The sequence below is a fragment of the Vulpes lagopus genome, chromosome X (genome assembly GCF_018345385.1).
Source record: "Vulpes lagopus strain Blue_001 chromosome X, ASM1834538v1, whole genome shotgun sequence".
In the NCBI taxonomy this organism is placed as follows: domain Eukaryota; kingdom Metazoa; phylum Chordata; class Mammalia; order Carnivora; family Canidae; genus Vulpes; species Vulpes lagopus.
Window position 1 is genome coordinate 48626093 of NC_054848.1, and position 22463 is coordinate 48648555.

The 22463-nt window shown below is 36.9% G+C and overlaps 1 protein-coding gene across 12 annotated transcripts in view; it reads right to left on the reverse strand.

The window, feature by feature from the left end:
* Positions 1-764: 764 nt before the first annotated feature.
* Positions 765-22463, reverse strand: part of ARHGEF9 (Cdc42 guanine nucleotide exchange factor 9) — a 206497-nt gene continuing 184798 nt past the window's right edge. For all 12 annotated transcript variants that reach the window (XM_041741718.1, XM_041741725.1, XM_041741724.1 and 9 more), the window contains 3 exons: positions 15322-15390; positions 3896-4055; positions 765-2744 (listed from right to left, as the gene is read on the reverse strand). In XM_041741718.1, coding sequence (XP_041597652.1) covers positions 2690-2744; positions 3896-4055; positions 15322-15390 — 284 coding nt within the window. In that variant the 3' untranslated portion in view covers positions 765-2689. The remainder of the gene's footprint in view (positions 2745-3895; positions 4056-15321; positions 15391-22463) is intronic.

The window sequence follows — 22463 nt, forward strand, 5'->3', positions numbered from 1 at the left end:
AATAATTACTTTCTCCAAATCTAGGATTAGGGGCATCCTTTCATCCTAGATAGACAGGGCTCATACTCTAACCCAGAGGTAGAATACTTGCTCTTCCTCCTAACTCTGTAGTTTGGAACAATTACCTGGTCCCTTTTAGGAAATAAGTAATTAGAGTTAGTGTTTAGTCACTCTGGAGACAGTCAGGTGAGGCAGTGCCAGAACGAACCCAGTATTGCATCTCTGATGCATAGGATAAGACACCACATGGGGGCCTTGTGGGCAGCAAGGAGCATCTATTTGTAGGCAACACCATGATGAACAAAACAGTAAGGTCACTACACTGACTTTGGGGGTTGGATAAGGAATGTGTCTACCTCTGAGAAGACGGAACCAGAATATGATATGGCCTCTGGCTAGATCCAAAAAGCAGCTTTTAAGCTCCTGTGAGTGCCCAGGGCAGGTATTGGACTTGTAGCTACAAGGAAAAGGAATGGGGTCAGGAATAGGTCCTCAAGGGACAGGTGATATGAAGAACAGTCCCATGTATAAAGACATTTAAAGTGCCCTTGGTTATAGGATCAAACTTGTTTCTTATGGACCACTCTTCCAGAAAGGACATGGAAGGTCACAGACATCCCATGAGATGCCTGACAATGTAACAGCAGGGCTGGCAGGCCAAGATTAGGTTGGGATAAGCTGTCCCTCATCAGGAAAATTCTCTTTATTTTGCAACTAGTAAAACACACACACACACACAGAGGCAAGAAAACTCTGCCTGGAAGTGTCTTTTTACTTCTTTTATTGAACTCCATAAATATTTTCATAAGGCTTTGTGTCATTACAACATCATAGTTTTGTTGATAAACATTTTTTTAAACACACAACTTTGACACTTGTTTGACAGCGTCAAACATTCGGAAGAAACAAAATAATAAACTGGCAAATGCAGAGCAGCAGGGGTAATCAAAATCACTGTTACCCATCCATCCACCCCAGCCCACCCCAGCCCCAAAGCACTAAAAGATCACTATTTGGCTTCACACTAGAATTGTTAGAACTCTCTTGTCACTGTCATTGATAAATCCATTAGATTTATACACACAGAGAGAAGAGGATAGAGGGAGAAAGAGGAGTTAGATTTCTGTGTTAGGAGCATCCCACAGCAGGGCCCAAAAAATACACTAGCAAAGCCTTTTGGAGAGCAAATCCAGGCCTCATTGAGTTGAGGAAAGGGGAGCTTGGGGGCCATGCACACATAGAAGAGATTTACAGAATTCTTGGGGATAGCACTGCTGTGGGGCACAGAATAGACCTGGACCCTGATCCCAGGTAATAGGGCTCCCCTTGGGGCTGTTGGTCACTGGTCTGCTTTGCTGCCATAGGCTGGGGAATACTCCAACCAATGGTGAACTGATCTCTTGTTGTTTTCACAAGTTCTTGGTATCTGGTGAGGCCAGTGGTTTGGGTAGATGAGAGGTGGGTGGCAAGAGGTAACATCCCTGATCCTGGAGCTCTGGTCACAGGCTCAGGGGGAAGGGAATGGAGGGAGGACAAGGAGGCTTGGCTAAGAGATGTTGTAGGCCCAGGGACTTGGCCAACCATCTGCTCTTGGTTTATTCCTAGCCCTTGGAGAAAAACATCAAGATTAAGCCTAGTGGAGAGGAACGGAAAGTAGGAAAAGGATGTATACTTAAGGGAGGCCTACACAGTTACTGAAACACATGCTGTTTGCCAGGGAGACTATTTTAGCTTAGGCACTGGGTACCAGGTTCCTTGCCAAGGGAGGCTTAAGTAGCTGGGTCATTTGCTGAGCAGTTGTGGCCAGTCCCGAGCCCCAGCCCTCTGCCCAGCTCAGGCTTACCCTTGACTTACTCCACAAGTCTGATTTGAATGTGGTGGAATGGCAGCATAAAGAGCTTGTAATTTGATTCCCAAAGAGGAATAATTCCTAGGCTGGGCAGGGCCTGGTCTGGGTCAGGAGGCATAGAGCAGCAATCAAGTTAGCTGTGCTGAGGGCTTCATGTAGCCATGGTTGCTGCTCAGTAAGCTGAAGTCCTTTCATGACAGTTTTCTCCTGGGGTCCAGAACAGACTCAAAATTTCCAGATTCCTCACTAGAGTGGTTCTTCATAGTAGGGCCCGTTCTTACTCCTTTGTACTCCATTATTCTTGCTGTTCAAGGTCTGCCCACCTAAAGGGCTATGTGGGGAGGAAGAACAGGTACTCTTGCACCCATAGGGACCCTGCCTCTTAGTGGGAGAAGTTAGTTTTTCCTAAGTATAAAGCCTGCAAAATATGAGCCTGAGGGTAGTGTCTCTACCTCAGATCTTTTCTCCATAGGGAAGCCTCACTGGGCTCCTCACTTACTTACTTCAAATGTCCTAGGATGGGAGAATGTTGGACATAGGGCTTTCTTAGAGTGACAGAAGTTCTTTAACTATGCTAATAGCAGTAATTTTCCTGTGCCAGGAGAATAGGAGAATGAAGGACAACAGGGAGAGGAGAAGGAAGGAGTCACGGAAGACTGTCCATGCAATCTGTTAACAATGGGGGAAATTTCATATAACTTGAGTGGTAGGAACTGCAGGTATATATCTTGGGCTAGGGCTGCCTCTTTCCATGCCCATTCCTGTTCTTTCCTTTAAGAGGTTATGGCCAGCCTTGGATCCTGTCCAGGTCAATAATTTGAAGGCAGCTGATGATCTTGATCAGGTGTGCTCTGTCTTGACCCCTTCATAGACTCCAAGAAATGCCACCTGTAATCTGAAAATGGAAGCAGGGATGACCAGGCCCCTGAAATAATTTCAGTGGGGACCTCCAATTTTAAGCCTACTTGGTGCTAGGCAGTTGAATCCCTCCCCCAGGAAGCAGAGTCTCAGCCCCTTTGCTTCAAGCTCAGATCTTTTAGGTTAGGGGAGGGAGAGGCCTACAAGGAACACCATAACCAAAGCAGCTTGAAGAAGATAATAATTAGCTCAAACTAAGTCCCAGATATAAAACTACTCATGATCCAGCAGTGCTACAACATGGGAACTCCCAGTGCTAGAAGAGCCCAAATGCAGAATGTTCCCTGAACAGAAGTCCTCTCCAGAATTATTATAATCTGACTCTCCCTTGATTCTGTTTGGTTTTGATCCCTCTACAACACCTAAAACACAGTGAAAGCAATAGAAATATCAAGCAGTTATGTCACAGGGCACAACAGAGCATGTCTAGACTGGCACAACTGAGGACGGAAGATGCAGGGAAAAGGCTGTCTAGGGCAAATGCCGGACTGCAGAAACATTCACAGGTGGTCAGCTGAGGGAGAAGAGAAAGAGAAAGGAGAATCCTCCCTTACCCATTGAAAAGGAAAAGGAAAAAAATTCAAATTCCCAAACTCCATCACATTAAAGTATATTCAAAAGTTATCAGCATCAGTATCATTAGGAAAGAAAAAAACAATACAAACACATCTATGGTAATAATAATGACAAGTCAATGAATCACTCACAGGTGTGCAAAGAGATTATCTCAACAAGAAAAGGAACACATAGAAATGTCAGTTTCTGAAAATAAAGGGGAGGGGGACAGGGTAAGAACAGAAAACTTTTAAGAAGGGATCACATATTTAGAAGTCATTGGTACCTCTTCCTACCAACTACAGATTTCACTTCCCCAAACAAACAAAACGTTTTTTGGTCCTTCTGTGTGTGTGTGTATGTGTACGTGTGTGTTTGTGTATACTCAAGGGTCTGTGTGTGTATATGTGTCTCTCTATATATAAATATATATATGTAGATATATATATTTATATATATATAAATTTCAACAGTGCTTCTCCAAAAAATTGTCCATCTATAAATATAATTTTATTTACTTTATTTTAAAATTATCTGCCTCCCTGTAGGTATTATTTTTTGAAGGGGGTTAACCTGCTGAAATTTTGCCAGAATGGTGACTGGCTGCGCTTGGGTTCGGTGAACTCAAAGACCTGCGACTGAGCGATGCCATCCGGGACCAGGTACTGGGCCTGGTTTAACGGGTCCTGCGGTGGTGGGTAGGAAGGAGGAATTGAGCGGGCAGAGTTGACACCTAGAATAGATGGGAGATCAAATGGAGAGTATAAGTTAGGTGGTTTCCCAAATCATCCAGTGACCACTTTGAGCAGACAATTAAAGGCAGCCTATTTAGAGAGTATGAACTGGAATTGAAAATCATCCAAGGGAAGAACTGCAATTCCTTAACAGATTTTGGAATGGTATGGTGACTAATACAACAACACACACTTTCCCACCTACTCAGACATTACTGAGAAGCTTTGGTGTCATCAGCCATTTTACAGATGAGGACACTGAGACCTGTGGTGAAATGTCATATCTAAGGTCATAAATCAAAGGATAGAATCCACATTTTTTTTTCTGTTTTAAAAGATTTTATTTATTTATTCCTAAGAGACACAGAGAGAAGCAGAGACATTGACAGAGGAAGAAGCAGACTCCTCACAGGGAGCCCAACATGGGACTTGATACCCTGACTGGGATCATACCCTGAACCAAAGGGAGATACTCAACTGTTGAGCCACCCAGACGTCCCTAGAATCCACATTATTTGATTTCTCATTCTTTTTTTCTTAAGATTTACTTATTTATGGACGCTTGGGTGGCTCAGCAGTTGAGCACCTCCCGTCGGCCCAGGGTGTAATACTGGAATCCTGAAATCGAGTCCCACATCAGGCTCCCTGCATGGATCCTGCTTCTCTCTCTGCCTGTGTCTCTGCCTTTCTCTCTGTGTGTCTCTCATGAATAAATAAATAAAATCTATAAAAAAATAAATAAAACAAAATCTTAAAAATATTTACTTATTTATTTAAGAATGGGGGCAGGAGGAGGGCCAAAAGGACAGGGAGAGAGAAACTTAAGTAGACTCCAAGCTGAGCAGGGATCCCAACGCAGGGCTCAATCCCATGACCCTGAGATCATGACCTGAGCCAAAGCCAAGAGTCAGATGCTCAATTGACTGTACCACCCAGGCACCCCAAGAGACCATAATCCATTATGCCAGACGTTCCTGCAAATCACCCAATGCTTTCCATTTAATTTCAAAGCAATTTGGTTTTCTCCCTCCTCAACTCCCCCTAGAAGTGTCAAAAGAGCCAAGTTAAGAACTAGTGACTTCAAAGCAGGTCTTCAGTTGGGAAATGGTTCTCTAAAAGGCAAGGTACAAGTGTACTCTACCTCAGGTTGTAGTGATGAAACCATATTTAATATGAAAGTCACATTTGGTAGATCAGAAAGAAAGCAAAGAAAATATGATTCATGTAACACAAGGAAGACTTGGAATATATTTGTGACCATTCAAAGGGGACAATTCAATGCTTACAACTTTCATAGAAATATTTGCAAGCTTCAAAGCAAAATCCACATGAATAGAAGATTCCAGGGTGGAGGGGCTGAATTTAAAGTTTAATCCTAACCTATATTCAGAGCATAATTGCATACAGCATATGATTCAGAATGCAATGAAGACCTCTCTGCTGCTCCCAAATAGCTTCTTCAACTGCTGGCTAATGTCTGAAATTTCAACATTACAGCTTCTTTGTTTGCCTTTGTTTGATGACTCGATCCCATTATCCTAGAAGTAGTATCATATTGAGCCATTGTCAGCCATTGGCACTTAAGTAGGAAGCAATGAGTTCTTTTTTAAAAGCTAATATTGTTTTGCTTTGTTTTAGATCTTACTTTTGTTTTCCAGATTTATTGAGATATAATCGATAAGTAACATTCTATAAGTTTAAGGTGTACAATGTGATGATTTGATACACATATATATTCCAAGATGAGAACTACTTTTTTCATCCATCACTTCACAAAATAACCTTTTTTGTGTGTCGTAAGAGCATTTAAGAACTACTCTCTTAGCAACCCCCAAGTTAAAATATTAACTATAGTCATTGTGCTGTACATTATATTCCCCAAATTCTTCATCTGGCAACTAAAGTTTGTGCCCTTTGACCAACATCTTTATACTTCCCCCATCCCAGGCCCTGGCAACTACCATCTACTTTCTGTTTCTATAGTTTTGCTTTCTTTATATTCCAATATAAATGAAATCATATAGTATTTATATTTTTGTTTTACTTATTTCACATAGTATGATGCCCTCAAAGTCCATCCATGTTTCCATAAATGGTAATATTTCCTTATTTTTATGGCTGAATAATATTGTATTGTATATGTAATATATATATTATCCATTCATCTGCTGAAAGATATATCAGTTGTTCATTGTCTTGGCTATTGTGAATAATGCTGCAATGAACATGAGGGTGCAGACATCTCTTTGGGATCTTGATTTCATTTTCTTTCCATATACACTAGAAGTGGAATTGCTGGATCAGATGACCACTCTATTTTCAACTTTCTGGGGATCCTCCATACTGTTTTCATAGTACCTTACAAATTTATATTCCTACCATCAGTGTCCAAGGGCTCCTTTTTCTCCAAATCCTCACCAGCACTTGTTATCTCTCTTTTTTTGATAGCAGCCACTCTAACAAATATAACCTCTCATGGTTTTGATTTACATTGTTCTGATGATTGGTAATATTGAACATCTTTTTTTTTTTTTACACTTGTAGAACATTTACATGGGCATTTGCATGTTTTATTTGAAGAAACATCTATTCAGGTCATTTGCCCATTTTTTACTGAACTATTTTTTTGTAGTTTGTAGTTGAGTTGTATGTGTTGCTCATATATTTTTTGAATATTAATCCCTTATCTGATACATGGTTTGCCAATATTTTCTCTCTTTCTGTAGGTCGCCTTTTTATTTTGTTGATTTTTTTTTTTTTTTTTTTTTTTTTTTTTTTTTTTTTTGCTGTGCAGAAGCTTTTTAGTTTGATGTAGTCCCACTTTTTAAATTTTGGTCATGCTTTTGGTGTCATATTAAAAAACTTGTTGCCAAAATCATGTCAAGGAGTATTTTCCCTATATTTTCTTTTAGGATTTTTATGGTGTTAGGTCTTACACTTAAATCTTTAATTCATTTTGAGTTAATTTTTCTGAGCAGTGTAAGACAGGAGTCCAATACATTCCTTTGCATGTGAAAATCCAATTTTCCCAATATCATTTATAAAAGAGGCTATCCTTTCCCCACTGAGTATTCCTGACCTCCTGATAAATATTAGTTGACTATGGGTTTATAATTGGTCTCTCTCTCTTTTTTTTATTGGAGTTCAATTTGCCAACATATAACATAACACCCAGTGCTCATCCCATCAAGTGCCCTCCTCAGTACCCATCACTCAGTCACCCCCACCCCTCGCCGACCTCCCTTTCCACCACCCCTTGTTCGCTTCCCAGAGTTAGTAGTCTCTCATGTTCTGTCTCCCTCTCTGATATTTCCCACTCATTTTCTCTCCTTTCCCCTTTATTCCCTTTCACTATTTTTATATTCCCCAAATGAATGAGAACATATAATGTTTGTCCTTCTCTGATTGACTTATTTCACTCAGCATAATACCTACCCTCCAGTTCCATCCACGTCAAAGCAAATGGTGGGCATTTGTCATTTCTAATGGTTGAGTAATATTCCATTGTATACATAGACCACATCTTCTTTATTGCTTAAGACTTCTAGTACTATTTTGCATAGGAGTGGTGAGATCTGGCACCACTGTGTTCTTATATTAGAACAATAGCTTTTAAACTTTTACCATTAAATATGATATTAGTTGTAGATTTTCTATATATTGCCTTTATTATATTGAGGTAGTTCCTTCTATACCTAATTTAATGAGATTTTTTATCATGAAAAGATGTTGAATTCTGTCAAATACTTTTTTCAGCATCTATTGAGATTATATGATTTTTATCTTTCTATTAATGTGGTGTATTACATTTTTGATTTGCATATGTTAACCCATCCTTGTATCTCAGTAATGAATGCCACTTAATGATGCTGTATGATCCTTTTAATGTGCTCTTGCATTTGGTTAGCCAGTATTTTGTTAAGAACTTTTGCATCAGAAATATTGTCCTGTGGTTTTCTTTCCCTGTAGTGTCCTTATCTGGATTTGATGTCAGTGTAATGCTGATTTCATAAAAAGAGTTTGGGAATGTACTCTTCTCTTCAATTTTTGAAGAGTTTGAGAAGGATTGGCATTAATTCTTTAAATACTTGGTACAACTCACTAGTGAAACTATTCTTGGGCTTTTCCTTGTTGGGATGTTTCTGCTTAGTAATCTTTTTTTTTTTAACTCATCTTTGGTATGGCTAGATTTTCTACCTTCATGGTTCAATCTTGGTACATTTTATGTTCTCTGGAAATTATTCATTTCTTCTAGGTCATCCAATTTGTTAGTGTATACACTTGTCATCTTCATGATTCTATTTCTGTGATATCATATACAATATCTCCTATTTAATTTCTGATTTTATTTATTTGAGTCTTCTCTTTCTTTCTTAGTAAAGGTTTCTCAATTTCGTTTATCTTTTCAAATGCCAGCTCTTAATTTATCTTTTCTATTGTTTTTCTGGTCTCTATTTCTCCTCTGATCTTTATTTCCTTTCTCCTGTTAACTTTGGCCTTAAATTTTCTTCTTTTTCTTGTTCCTTGAAATGTAAAGTTAGGTTGCTTATTTCAATTTTTTTCTTTGTGTAGGCTTTATGGCTATAAACTTCCCTCCTAGAACTGATTTTGCTATATCCAATAACTTGTTATGTTGTGTTTTCATTTTCATTTATCTCAAGATCTTTTTTTTATTTTTCTTTTTGATTTCTTCTTTGATTCATTGGTTGTTCAGGAATGTGTTGTTTAATTTCCACATATTTGTGAACTTTCCAGTTTTCCTCCTGTTCTTGATTTCTAGTTTCATACCATTGTGGTGAATGATACTTGACATGATTTCAGTCTTCTTAAATTTGCTAAGACTTGTTTTGTGACCTAACATATACTACCCTAGAACATGTTCCATTTGTACTTGAGAAAAGAGCTGCTGCTATTGGATGGCATGATTCTTGTATGTCTTTTAGGTCTAAATATGATCCAAATTGGGCAGTCCAGGTGGCTCAGTGGTTTAGCACGGTCTTCAGCCCAGGGCCTGATCCTGGAGTCCCAGGATCGAGTCCCATGTCAGGCTCCCTGCATGGAGCCTGCTTCTCCCTCTGCTTGTGTCTCTGACTCTTTCTCTCTCTCTCTTGCTCATGAATAAAAAAATATTTTTAAAGCCTGTTTTTATAAATAAATAAATAAATAAATAAATAAATAAATAAATAAGTCGGTCCAAATTGGTCTAAATATATTTCTAGTCCATTGGCACCTGTGTGGCTTAGTCAGTTAAGTATTTGCTTTCCACTCAGGTCATGATCTCAACATTCTGCGTTTGAGCCCCATGTTGAGCTCCCTACTTAGAGGGGAATCTGCTTCTTCCTCTTCCTTTGCCCCTCCCCCTCTGTTCATTCTCTCCCTTACTCTTTCTCTCGAATAAATAAAATCTTTAAAAAAATAAATATATTTCCAGTCCAACATTTTTTTAATCATTTTTTGTCTAGGTGCTCTATCAATCATTGCCTTAATTATATTTATTTTTTATATTGAAGTTTGATTTGCCAACATATAGTATAACACTCAGTGTTCATCCCATCAATTGTTGCTTTAATTATATTTCTGTTTCTTCCTTCAGATATATTTATATTTGCTTAATATATTTAGGTGCTCCATATTTGGTGCATATATATTTAATTTATATATTTATGTTTTGGGGACATATATATCTTGATAAATTATCCCTTTATCATTATATGATGACCTTCTATGTTTCTTGTGACAGTTTTTGACTTATATTCTGTTTATCTGATATAAGAATAGTTACCCTTTCTTTCTCTCTCTTGGCTTCCACTTGCATGGAATATCTTTTCCCATACGTTAATTTTGAGGCTATGTGTATCCTCAAAGATGAACTTAGACCTTTGTAGGCAATGTATAGTTGTGTCTTGTATTTTTATTCACTCAGCCATTCTATGCACGTTGATAAGGGAATTGAATTCATTTATGTTCTGGAGGGGAGGCAGGTAGGGGATGGGCTAAATGAGTGATGAGCATTAAGGAAGGCACTTGTTGGGATAAGCACTGGGTGGTATATATAAGTGATGAATCACTAAATTCTACTCCTGAAACAATACTACACTACATGTTAACTAACTTGAATTTAAATAAAAAATAAATAAACTGCAGAAAAAAATTGTTAATAGGTAAGGACTTTCTATTGTCATCTTATTACTTTGTTTTATAGCTCTTTTTGTCCTTCTCTTCCTCTTTTGCCATCTTCGATGGTTTTCCAAAGGTATGCTTTGATTCATGTCTTTTTTTTTGTATGTCTAGGTGTCTGCTTTGTTGTTACAGTGAGGCTTACATCAAACACCTTATAGTTACAATAGTCTATTTTATGCTAATAACAAATTAACTTTAAATGCACAATAAAACTCTACCTTTTTAATCCCCAACCCCACATATTATGTTTTGATGTCACAATTTCCATCTTTTTTTATTATCCATTAATAAATTACTGTAGCTATAGTTATTTTTAATCCGTTCATACCTTATCCTTGATAGGTATAAGTAACTAATACATCACCATATTAGAATATTCTGAATTAGATTATATACTTGTTTTACCTGTGTGTTTATATTTTCATATGTTTTCATGTTATTAATTAGCATCCTTTCATTTAAGCTTTAAAAACTCCTTTCAGCATTTCTTGTAAGACAAGTCTAATGGTAATGAACTCTCTCTCTCTAATTTTCTCTCTCTCTGGGAAAGTTTTTCTCTCTCATTCATTTCTAATGGACAGCTTTCCTGGGTATAGTATTTTGGCTGACAGTTTTCTTCTTTCCGAACTTTGACTATATAACATCCCACTCTCTCCTAGTCCACTAGGTTCCTGCTGAGAAACCTTTGAATAGTTTTATGTGGGTTCCCTTGTATTTGATGATTGTTTTTCTCTTGCTACTTTTAATAGTTTCTATTTGTCTTTGATTTTGGACAGTTTTAATTATAATGTATCTTGAAGAAGATCATTTGGGTTGAAATTGTTTGGAAACAAATTTCCAATTCTGGATGGGTATTTAAATATCCAGTTTGGGCTATTATGAACAAAGCTGCTATAAACATTTGTTTGGAGTTTTTATTTTTCTCCAAGATTTTACTTAAATTCAAGTTAGTTAACATATAGAGGGTTTTTTTGATGTATGTATGAAAGTAAGTTTTCATTTTTCTGGGAAAACTGTCCAGGAGTATAATTGCTGGGTTATATGGTAGTTGTATGTTTTGTGGCTTAAGAAACCACAATACTATTTTCCAGAGTGGCTGTACCATTTAACATTCTCACTAGCAAGGTATAAATGATTTGGTTCCTCTACTCCCTTGTCAGCATTCCATGTTGTCACCATTTTTTATTTTAGTCTTTTTAATAGGTATGTACTGATATCTCACTGTGGTTTTTATTTGCATTTCTCCACTGATTAAAAATGTTGAACATCTTTTCATGTGTTTAACTGCCATTCATATAATCCTCTCAGTAAAATATCTGTCTTTTGCCCTGTTTCTAATTGGATCATATAGTTTTTTATTGCTGAGTTTTTAGAGTTCTTTATACATTCTAGATAGTAGTGTTCTCTAAGATACATGGTTTGCAAATATTTTTTCCTAGTCTGTGGCTTGTCTTTTTATCCTCTTCACATGGTCTTTCATAGAGCAAAACTGTCTATTTTAATGAGGTCCATTGTATTAATTTTTCATTTCATGGTTCAAGCTTTTGGTGTCAAGTCTAATAACTTCTTGCCTAGCCCTAGATGCTGGAGATTTTCTCCTTTACAAAAAGTTTTTGTAGCTTTGAATTTAAGCCCATTATCCATTTTGAGTTAATTTTTGTAGGGTGTGAGTTTAGGTTGAAGTTTTTTATTTTTGGTCTATAGCTGAAGCATTTGGTGGAAAGGTTACCCTCATCCACTATATTTCTTTTGCATCTTTATCAAAAATTAGTTGGGCATATTTGTGTAGGCCTATTTTTAGTTCCTCTGTTCTCTTCCACTGGTAAAATATGTCTATCCTTCTGCCAATACCACAGTCTTGGTTATTGTAGCTATATAATTTGTGTTAAAACCAGGACTGATTACTTCAATTTTACTCTTCTTTTTCAAGATTTTAGTTAATTTAGGATATTCATTTGATTTTGAGATGGTCCCAAAGCTTCTGGAGATGGGAGCTGTGTTCATGGTCTAGGGAGCTTCTGTCATCATGGAGCTTCCCCTTCTCCAGAGTAGTATACTGAGTTGATAAGGTCCCATGGCATTATAGATGGGGTTGTAAGGGGACACTAGAATAATTACCTATCCAATTATATCTGCCTTAGAGAAATCTTAACAACAATGCTCCCATCATTTCCAGGAAGCAGTCACTGGAAGGGTTAAGGAAACTGGCTTTAATGGGTATCTAAAAGAATTCCCTTCTTTGTCTTCCCATGTACATAATATAACCATTGAATTCCTAAGTTTGACTATGCTTCCACATGTATAGTTGCCCTGAGACTCAATATATATCAGTCATTATAATCCTGGACTAGGAGAATCTTGAAAATTAGAAATAGAGAAGATACGAAGGAATTTTGGGAGGTTTAAAACTAAATGAGTTTTTTTGAAAACTTTAGAGTTGTTGTTAAAGGTGGAAAGCTGTTCAGGTGAACAAGTGCTTAAACACTGGGAATAAGAGAGGACTTGAAGGGAATAGCCTTGTGACTAGACAGGGTAGAAAAGGAACCTGACGCAAAGGCTTGGTATGAGTGAGCAGGACTGTTTTCTGATTTGTCGTTTTATGGATGTTCCTTTGCTTTAAGAATTCATAGTGAAAAGACCAGCCAGCCTCAGATAGGCTAGGGGAAACCTATGCTGATATCAAGGAATCCCATCCCATCATGAAGGTCAGTGTTGTAAGGACAGTGGAGAGAATCATAGTAAGAGAAGCTAAAGGGTTAAGAACCTCCAGGAAACAGGCCACTAGGCCAGTAGCTTCTTTATAGCCTGAGGACTCCCCAGCTGGCTGGAGTTCTGTTCTGTTTATATCTCTAAGGAATGGGCACAGTCTCTCCCAGGGTTCCCCTACTCATACAGACCATATCTTCACTGACATTAACCCCAGATAACTTTCTAACACTGACTCTCATATTTTCACTCCCAAGAGGTTAGGAGTGATTGCCTTTCATTCTCTATCTGAAGATAATCACATCTCCATAATAAGGGAAAGAACCAGTGAGTGCCTCCCAAGGACAAGAAACAATAAGCAGTTAAAAGGAAGGTATGTCTAGCCAGGGAGGGCCCAGCTAGGCACACTGTTTAATTGGAAATCAGAGATTCACAGGCATATAGCTCCTTAGTGAAAAGGAGCTTCATTTGGGAATAATTAAGGATGCTTTATGTGGCCACTGGAATTTCAGGCAACTTGAATCTAATCATTTTGTATGGTGACTCATTCTGAACCAAAGAACCTACTGAGAAAGCAGAAGGGCCTGGGAAAAGTGAGGTCTCATTAAAATCACTTACCCCTGGAGAAAATGACAGTGGCTGTCAGTAATAGAAGCATTTGTCAGTAATTGAGGTGAGACAAAAAAGCAAGCTGTTTTCTCACAGCATAGAGAATCAGCAGAGCCCTGAGATGATGAGGGAAGAACAGTGGACTTGGAATAAAGATGAGTTAAGTTCATAATCACTTCACCTCAAAGATCTTGTTTCTTTATCCGGAAAATGAGTCTAATAATGTCTACCTTAAAGATGTACCATAAGAATGAAATTAAAGAACTTATATAAAATGACTGGTATTGAATATGCTCATAAGTAAACAAAGGGTAGTTACTCCCCATTGTTCAACTAAGCATTTTAATTTTGTCTAGTTTATGAAAATGAGAAAATAAAGCTTCATTTCATATTCAAATTTATTCTTAAGGTGTTTTCCTTTTTTTTTTTTTTTTAAGAAAGTGAGAGAGTCCCAGTGTGTGCCCGTGAGGAGGGTTGGAAAAGGAGGGGCAGAGGGGAAGAAAGAATTTTAAGCAGGCTCCACACCCAGCATGGGGCCCAAAGTGGGGCTCAATTTCATGACCCTGAGGATCATGACCTGAGCCAAAACCAAGAGTCAGACACTCAACTGAGCCACCCAGATACCCCTAGTTTCCTTTTTTAAGTATTTTAGTTTGTGGTTCAGAAAAAGAGAATGAATATCTGAATCTTCTGCCTTGGTTCAGTTTGAAGTTCTCCATTCTGATTTGGGACTCCTGGTCTTGCAAATGCCCCCAAACAAATCAAAGAAAATTGTATACATATTCCAAAAGCACTTATTAAAAAATATACACAGTTATTATTGTCCATCTGTCTCTACATTGTGAATAAAGTTTAGTTTCTTTCTCTCTCTCTCACTTATGTTAAAATGAAAAGAAACAGAAATTCTATATTTTTCCTGTACCTAAAGAACTATTTATTTTTTTATGGAAGCTTATTGATCTCTGAAGTCCAATTTTTTTTAATTTTTTTATTGGAGCTCAATTTGCCAGCATATAGCATAACACTCAGTGCTCATCCCACTAAGTGCCCCCCTCAGTGCCCATCACCCAGTCACCCCAAGCCCCCGCCCACCTCCCTTTCCTCTACCAAGAACTATCTGTAGACATACTACCTTACACTATTTACTCCTAAGCCTTAAGTCCTTTTAAAAATTAATTTATTTTTTAATTTAATTTTTTATTTTTTGTATATATTTTTTAATTGGAGTTCGATTTGCTAACATATAGTATAACACCCAGTGCTCATCCTGTCAAGTGCCCACCTCAGTGCCCGTCACCCAGTCACCCCATCCCCCTACCCACCTCCCCTTCCACTATCCCTTGTTCGTTTCCCAGAGTTAGGAGTCTCTCATGTTTTGTCACCCTCTCTGATTCTTTCCACTCATTTTCTTTCCTTTCCCTTATAATTATCCCTTTCACTATGTTTTATATTCCCTGTATGAGTGAAACCATATAATGATTGTCTTTCAACCATTGACTTACTTCACTCAGCATAATACCCTCCAGTTCCATCCACGTCGAAGCAAATGGTGGGTATTCATCATTTCTAATGGCTAAGCCTTATGTCTTTAAGACCATCTGCCACATGTCATCAGGAATACCTGGAAACCCAGACAATCCGCATCACCCCAAGTGAACTTCAGCCTGGAAACAAACCTGGGTATATATAGTCACATAGTTTATGGCTTCCCAGTCTCACAAATAGAGAAAGTGGGGCTGGTGGAGTGGTGGTAGTTAAAGGCAGCTTTACCTTTTTGTTTAGGGACTTTTCTCACAGTCATTGCAGCCTGCCTCTTCTGGTTTTCAGAAATTTCAAAGCCTATAACATAGAAATACATCATTCTGTTATAAAAAGAAACCACAGCTTCCTTAAATGTATAAATTAGTACAACTTTTCTGAAAGAGTAATTTTGGCAAGATATATCAAAAGTTTTGAAAAGCAAATAAATAAATGGTGAGAAATTTGAACAAATATTTAGTTACAAAAATGAATTTCACAATATACAGAGGCAAAAAAAAATGAAAACATGAGTTAAGAGGCTGTTCAATGAAGAGTCATGAATAAAGTATGGTGTGAAGTAGAAAAATATTTCACAACCAAAGGCAAAAACATAGAAGAAAATAATGAGTCAAAAGATAAGAGATTACAAGAAGTTTTTGTAAAGAAAAGTTTCAAAAGGAAGAAAAAATCAAATAGCAAAAGGTACTGAACTGTCTAAGTCATTTGTCCAATTTTAAAATTAAGTTATTTGATATTTCACTATTGAGTTGTAGGAGTTACTTATATATTTTGGAAATTAACCTCCTATCAAATATATCATTTGCAAATATTTTATCTGATGCCATAGGTTGCCTTTTCATTCTGTTCCATTGCTGTGCTGAAGCATTTTATTTTGCTGTAATTTTGCTTTGACTATGCTTTTGGTGTCATATCCAAAAAATCATTTCCAATATCAACGCCAAGAAGCTCTTTCCCTCTATTTTCTTCTAGGAGTTTTACAGTTTGGGGTCATACAATTAAATCTTTAATACATTTTGAGTTAATTTTCATGTACAGCATAAAGTAGGAATTCAATTTCATTCTTTTGCATATGGATATACAATTTTCTCAGCACTATCTATCGAAGAAACCATCCTTTCCCAATTGTGTATTCTTGGTATCCTTGTCAAAGATATGTTGACTGTATATGTGTGGGTTTATTTCTAGGCTTTCTATCCTATTCCATCCGTCTATATCCCATCTTTATGCCAGTAATATACTGTTTTAATTAATGTAGCTTTGTAATACATTTTTAATCAAGAAGTGTGATACCTCTAGCTTTGTTCCTCTCTCTCAAATATCTTTACCCATGATGAATCTTTTGTGAATTTTAGGATTGTTATTTCTATTTCTGTAAAAAATTCCATTGGAGTTTTGATAAGACCACATTGAATCTGTAGCTGGCATTGGGTAAAATGGACATTTTAGCAATACTAAAGCTATTTATTTATGTGCTCTTTAATTTCTTTCAGCAAGGTTTTACATTTTTGAGTGTACAAGTCTTTTACCTCCTTGGTTAAGTTTATTCCTAAGAATAAAGAAATCCATCCACCCTTTTTGGATGTGATTATACTTAGGACTATTTGCTTAATTTCTTTTTCAGATAGTTTATGTTAGTGTATAGAAACAACTGAGTTTTGCATGTTACTTTCATATTCTTCAACTTCACTGAATTCATTTATTAGAAAAAAAATTTTCTGTGGAGTCTTTAAGGTTGTCTATATATAAAATGATATCATCTACAAACAGAAATAACTTCACTTCTTCCTTTCCCATTTGGATGCTTTTATTTTCTTCTTGTCTAATTTTCTCTGGTTGGCCTTCCACTACAATGTTGAATAGAAGTGGTGAAATGGGCATCCTTGTCTTGTCATTGTTATAAGAGAAAAAGCTTTCAGTTTTTCTCCCTTGAGTATGATGTTAGCTGTGGGCCCTTTCATATATGGCCTTTATTATATTCAGGTAAATTTCTTGTATACATAGTAGCTTGTTGTGAGTTTTTTATCATGAAAGAATGATAAGTAATATCAAATCCTTTTTCTGCATCTGTAGATATGATCATGTGATTTCTTTTTTTTTAAGATTTTATTTATTCATGAGAAACACAGAAAGAGAGAGGGGAGGGGCAGAGACATAGGCAGAGGGAGAAGCAGGCTCTATGCAGGGAGCCTGATGTGGGACTCGATCCTGGAACTCCAGGATCACGCCCTGGGTCAAAGGCAGGCGCTAAACTGCTGAGCCAGCCAGGGATCCCCTGATCATGTGATTTCTATCTTTCATTCAATTAGTGTGGTGTATCACATTAATTGATTTGCATATGTTAAGTCATCCTTGCATCCCAGGGACAAATCGGACTTAGTCATGGTGTATGATCCTTGTATTGTGTTGCTGAATTCTGTTTGTTGCTGTTTTCTTAAGGACTTTTTCATATGCGTTCATTGGGGATGTTGGTCTTTAGATTTTGTTTGTTTGTTTTTGTACTAGAAGACAATATTGTTAAAATATCCATTTTGCTGAAAGCCATCTACAAATTCAAAGCAATCCTATCAAAACTCTAGTTCCATTTATACATGGTATGAATAAGTTCTATATATCTGCTTTACAACATTGAGCCTATGGTTAATATTACTATATTTTGCACTTAAAAATGTGTGAAGCGTATAGGGTTCATGGTGTTTCTACCACTTAAAAAAACAGGATTGAGATCTACCTACAAAAGAGAAGAAATTCTTCTTCAGCTTTAGCCCATGTATGTGGAGTCCCATCCTTCTCATGATCTTCCTGCCTATAGATGACAGCTTTGGACTGTGCTCATGAGTTTGAGCCTGCCCACGATTTGGCATTCCACCTGTCTGCTCCATAGATTTTGGAGTTGCTTAGCCAGATTTTGTAATCACATAAGCCAATTCCTTATAATAAATCTCTTAATACATCTTCTATGAGTTGTACTTCTCTGGTTGAATCCTGACTGATAGAAAGAGTTTTAGTTAAATACTATAAGAGTTACTTATGATAAATTAAGTTTAAAAATGAGTTATAAAGTAATATGATTGGTATAATTTTTGTAAGTAGAAAAGTTTTTTTAAAAGTCTTAATTGTATAAAGGTTTATATGAACACAAGTATGGAAATAGATACACCACACCTATACTAATTACTTAACATAGCATAGGAGTGATAGTGAAGGGAAAATAATGCTAAATTTATTATATTTTGGTATGTGTTCAAATGGTTATTATAATCATATATTCATTTTATCATTAAAAAGTAAAAATAAAGAAAAAAATTATGATAAATTTATATAATAGCCATAAAAATGATGATTAAAAATATTAAGTGAGGGCAGCCTGGGTGGCTCAGTGGTTTAGTGCCACCTTCAGCCCAGGGCCTGATCCTGGAGACCCGGGATCAAGTCCCATGTCAGGCTCCCTGCATGGAACCTGCTTCTCCCTCTGCCTGTGTCTCTGCCTCTCTCTCTCTGTGTGTCTCTCATTAATAAATAAATAAACCTTTTAAAAATATTAAGTGATTTAGGGTATAGAGAAGCAACTGACTTCTGTGCATTATATCATCTACTTTGATGAATTCCTGTATGACTTCTAGCAATTTTTGGGTTCAGTCATTTGTGTGATCAACATAGAGTATCATGTCATCTGAGAAGAGTGAAAGTTTGACTTATTTTTCTGATTTGGATGCCTTTTATTTCTTTTTGTTGTCTAGGACTTCCAGCACTATGTTGAACAGCAGTGGTTAGAATAGACATCTCTGTTGTGTTCCTGACCTTGGAGGAAATGCTCTCTAGTTCTGGATGATATTCACTGTCTTTCATATATGGCTTTTATCATATTGAGGTATGTTCCCTCTATCCTTACACTGCAGAGAATTTTAATCAAGAAAGGATGCTGTATTTTGTCAAATGCTTTTTCAGCATCTATTGAGAGAATCATATGGTTCTTGTACTCACTTTGATTAATGTGGTATACCACATTGGTTTATTTGCAGAAGTTGAACCACCCTTGCAAGCCAGGAATAAATCCTACTTGGTCATGGTGAATAATTCTTTTAAAATACTATTAGATATTTGTTAGTATTTGGTGAGAATTTTTGCATCCATGTTGATCAGGGATATTGAGCTTTAATTCTCCTTTTGTCAGAAGAGTAATTAAGGAATGGGTCCCATTTACAATTGCACCAGAAAACACAAGAATAAACCTAACTAAAGAGGTAAAGGGTCTGTATTCTAAAAACTACAGAACACTTATGAGAGAAATTGAGAAAGACACAAAGAAATGGAAAAATATTCCATGTTCATGGATTGGAAGAACAAATATTGTTGAAATGTGTATGCTACTCAAAGCAATTTACACATTTAATGCAATCTCTATAAAAATACCATCAGCATTTTTATAAAGCTGTAACAAATATTCCTAAAATTTGTATAGAACCAGAAAAGACCTCAGAGGAATGTTGAAAAAGAAAACCAAAGCTGGTGGAATCACATATTCCAGACATCAAGCTGTATTACAAAGCTCTAATCATCAAGACAGTACGGTACTGGCACAAAAACAGACACACAGATCAATGGAACAGAATAGAGAACCCAGAAATGGACCCTCAACTCTATGGTCAACTAATCTTTGACAAAGAAGGAAAGGATATCCAGTGGAAAAAAAGATAGTCTCTTCAACAAATGGTTAGGGGAAATTGGATAACCACATGCAGAAGAATTAAAATGGACCATTTTTCTTACACCATACACACACAAATAAAGTCAAAATGGATTAAAGATCTAAATGTGAGACAAGAATCCATCAAAATCCTAGAGAAGAATACAGCAGCAACCTCTTTGACTTCAGCTGCAGCAACTCCTTGCTAGACATATCTTCAAAGGCAAGAGAAGCAAGAGCAAAACTGAATTATTGGGACTTCATCAAGATAAAATATTTTGCAAAAAAAAAAAAAAGAGCTTTTGCACACCAAAGAAATAGTCAACAAAACTAAAAGGGAACCTACAGAATGAAAGAAGATATTAGTAAATGCCATATCAGATAATAGGCTAGTATTCAAAATCTATAGAGATTCAACACTCAACACTCAACACTCAAAAAACAAAAAATCCAGTCAAGAAATGGGCAGCAATTTCTTGCTCAAACTCAACACTCAAAAAACAAAAAATCCAGTCAAGAAATGGGCAGAAGACACGAACAGACATTTCTGCAAAGAAGGCATACAAATGGCCAACAGACACATGAGAAAATGTTCCACATCATTTGGCATCAGGGAAATACAAGTTAAAACCACAGTGAGGTACCACCTCCTATCAGTCAGAATGGCTAAAATGAACAAGTCAGGAAACAAGTGTTGACAAGGATGCAGAGAAAGGGGACCACTCTTTCACTGCTGGTGGGAACACAAGCTGATACAGCCACTCTGGAAAGCAGTATGAAGGTTCCTCAAAAAGTTAAAAATTGAGCTACTCTATAACCCAGCAATTGTACTACAACACATTTATCTAAAGGATATAAACATAGTGATTCAAAGGGGCACCCCAATGTTTATAGCAGCAATGTCCACAATAGCCAAGCTATAGAAAGAGACAAGATGTCCACCAATAGATGAATGGATAAAGAAGAGGCAGTATATATAATGGAATATTACTCAGCCATCAGAAAGGGTGAAATGTTACCATTTGTAATGATGTGGATGGAACTAGAGTGTATTATGCTAAGGTAAAGAAGTCAACCAGAGAAAGACAAATACCATAGGATTTCATTCATATGTGGAATTTAAGAAACAAATGATCATAGGGGAAAGAAGTAGAGAGGCAAACCAAAAGACTAATTATAGAGATCAAATCAATTATTACCAGAGGGGAAGTGGTCTGGCAGAGGTGTTAAATAGGTGATGGAGATTAAGGAGTACAGTTACTGCAGTGAGCACCAGGCATTGTGTATATGTGTTAAATAATTCAATTTTACACCTGAAATTAATATTGCACTGTATGTTAACTAAATGGAATTTAAATGAAAACTAAGCAAAATTCAGGGATGCCTGGGTGGCTCAGAGGTTTGGCACCTGCCTTTGGCCCAGGGCGTGATACTGGAGTCCCAGGATCGAGTCCTGCATTGGGCTCCCTGCATGGAGACTGCTTCTCCCTCTGCCTGTGTCTCTGCCTCTCTCTCTCTCCCTCTGTCTCTCATGAATAAATGAATAAAATCTTTAAAAAAACTAAGCAAAAAGTTTTTAAAAATGTAATTTCTGGAAGCTTTTCTATTAGAAGCAGATTCTTAAAGTTACAGGTTATTAGGGAATTGTGTGGGAAATATTATACTGGAACCAGAAAAAATGGTGGGGATCTTCTAGTTGATCTAGGGTCTGCATAAAGCATACTAAGACAATTCCTTTAATAGGTCTAATAATCTAGGTGGTATCAGAGGCTGCTTCTGCCTACCACTGAGAGAAGCAACCCAGTAGCATTTCTGTACCACTGTACACCATGTTCCATTGCAGTGCTCATATGCTAAAAGCAATCTGGCTTCAATGGGACTCAAAGTGAATTATTAATGTGCACTATACCCCAAACCTGAGGCAAGGACTAGCATTAGACTAAGATGTGTCTTTTTGATCATTCTTCTTTATCTCTTAACCATTTAAATCCCCAACACTGAAAGAGGGAAGAATCCATTTGCACTAGGACTCAATGAGTAGGCCCATTTTTCTAGAGGCAGTTTCTACCAGCTTGAGCATACAAATGTTTTAATATAAAATACTACTCTCACTTCAAGTGGAGCAAAAACAGGAACTCTGTCTTCTCAGGGAATTACAAAGCCTGGCTGTTTGGTATTTTTATGCTGGAATGGCAGCACTGTGAGCAACAGACCAGATGATACTTTGTAAACCACAAAACTATTGTCTATGGCACCTAAATCCCAGTTAGAAAGCAGCATGAAAAATCTCTCTGCCAGTTATATACCCCCTGGCAAAGGGGAACAACCTTTTTAAAGCCAAAAAAATTATGGTTTAGTGTGATTCTGAATCATGCAAGTGATCACAGTTTTAGAGCCAGTTATATTTTCTGTAACTTATTTTTAAATGCTTTCATATGGAGAGTTGATATATACATGCACATTAATTTTAATCTATATTCTAGGGACATTTAGTTAACATATGAAGTGCTTTAATCTGGCATACACACTCAAGAGGTGATTTGTTAACACATTAAACACTCAGAAGTCTTTGCTCCAAAAGCCACTACTCCCAGCAGTTCAGTCACTTTAATGCAGGAGGCCTAATTAGCCTAACCCATGTTAAAAATGAATTTTCATTGGTAAAAATGAATGTTATTCAAGATGT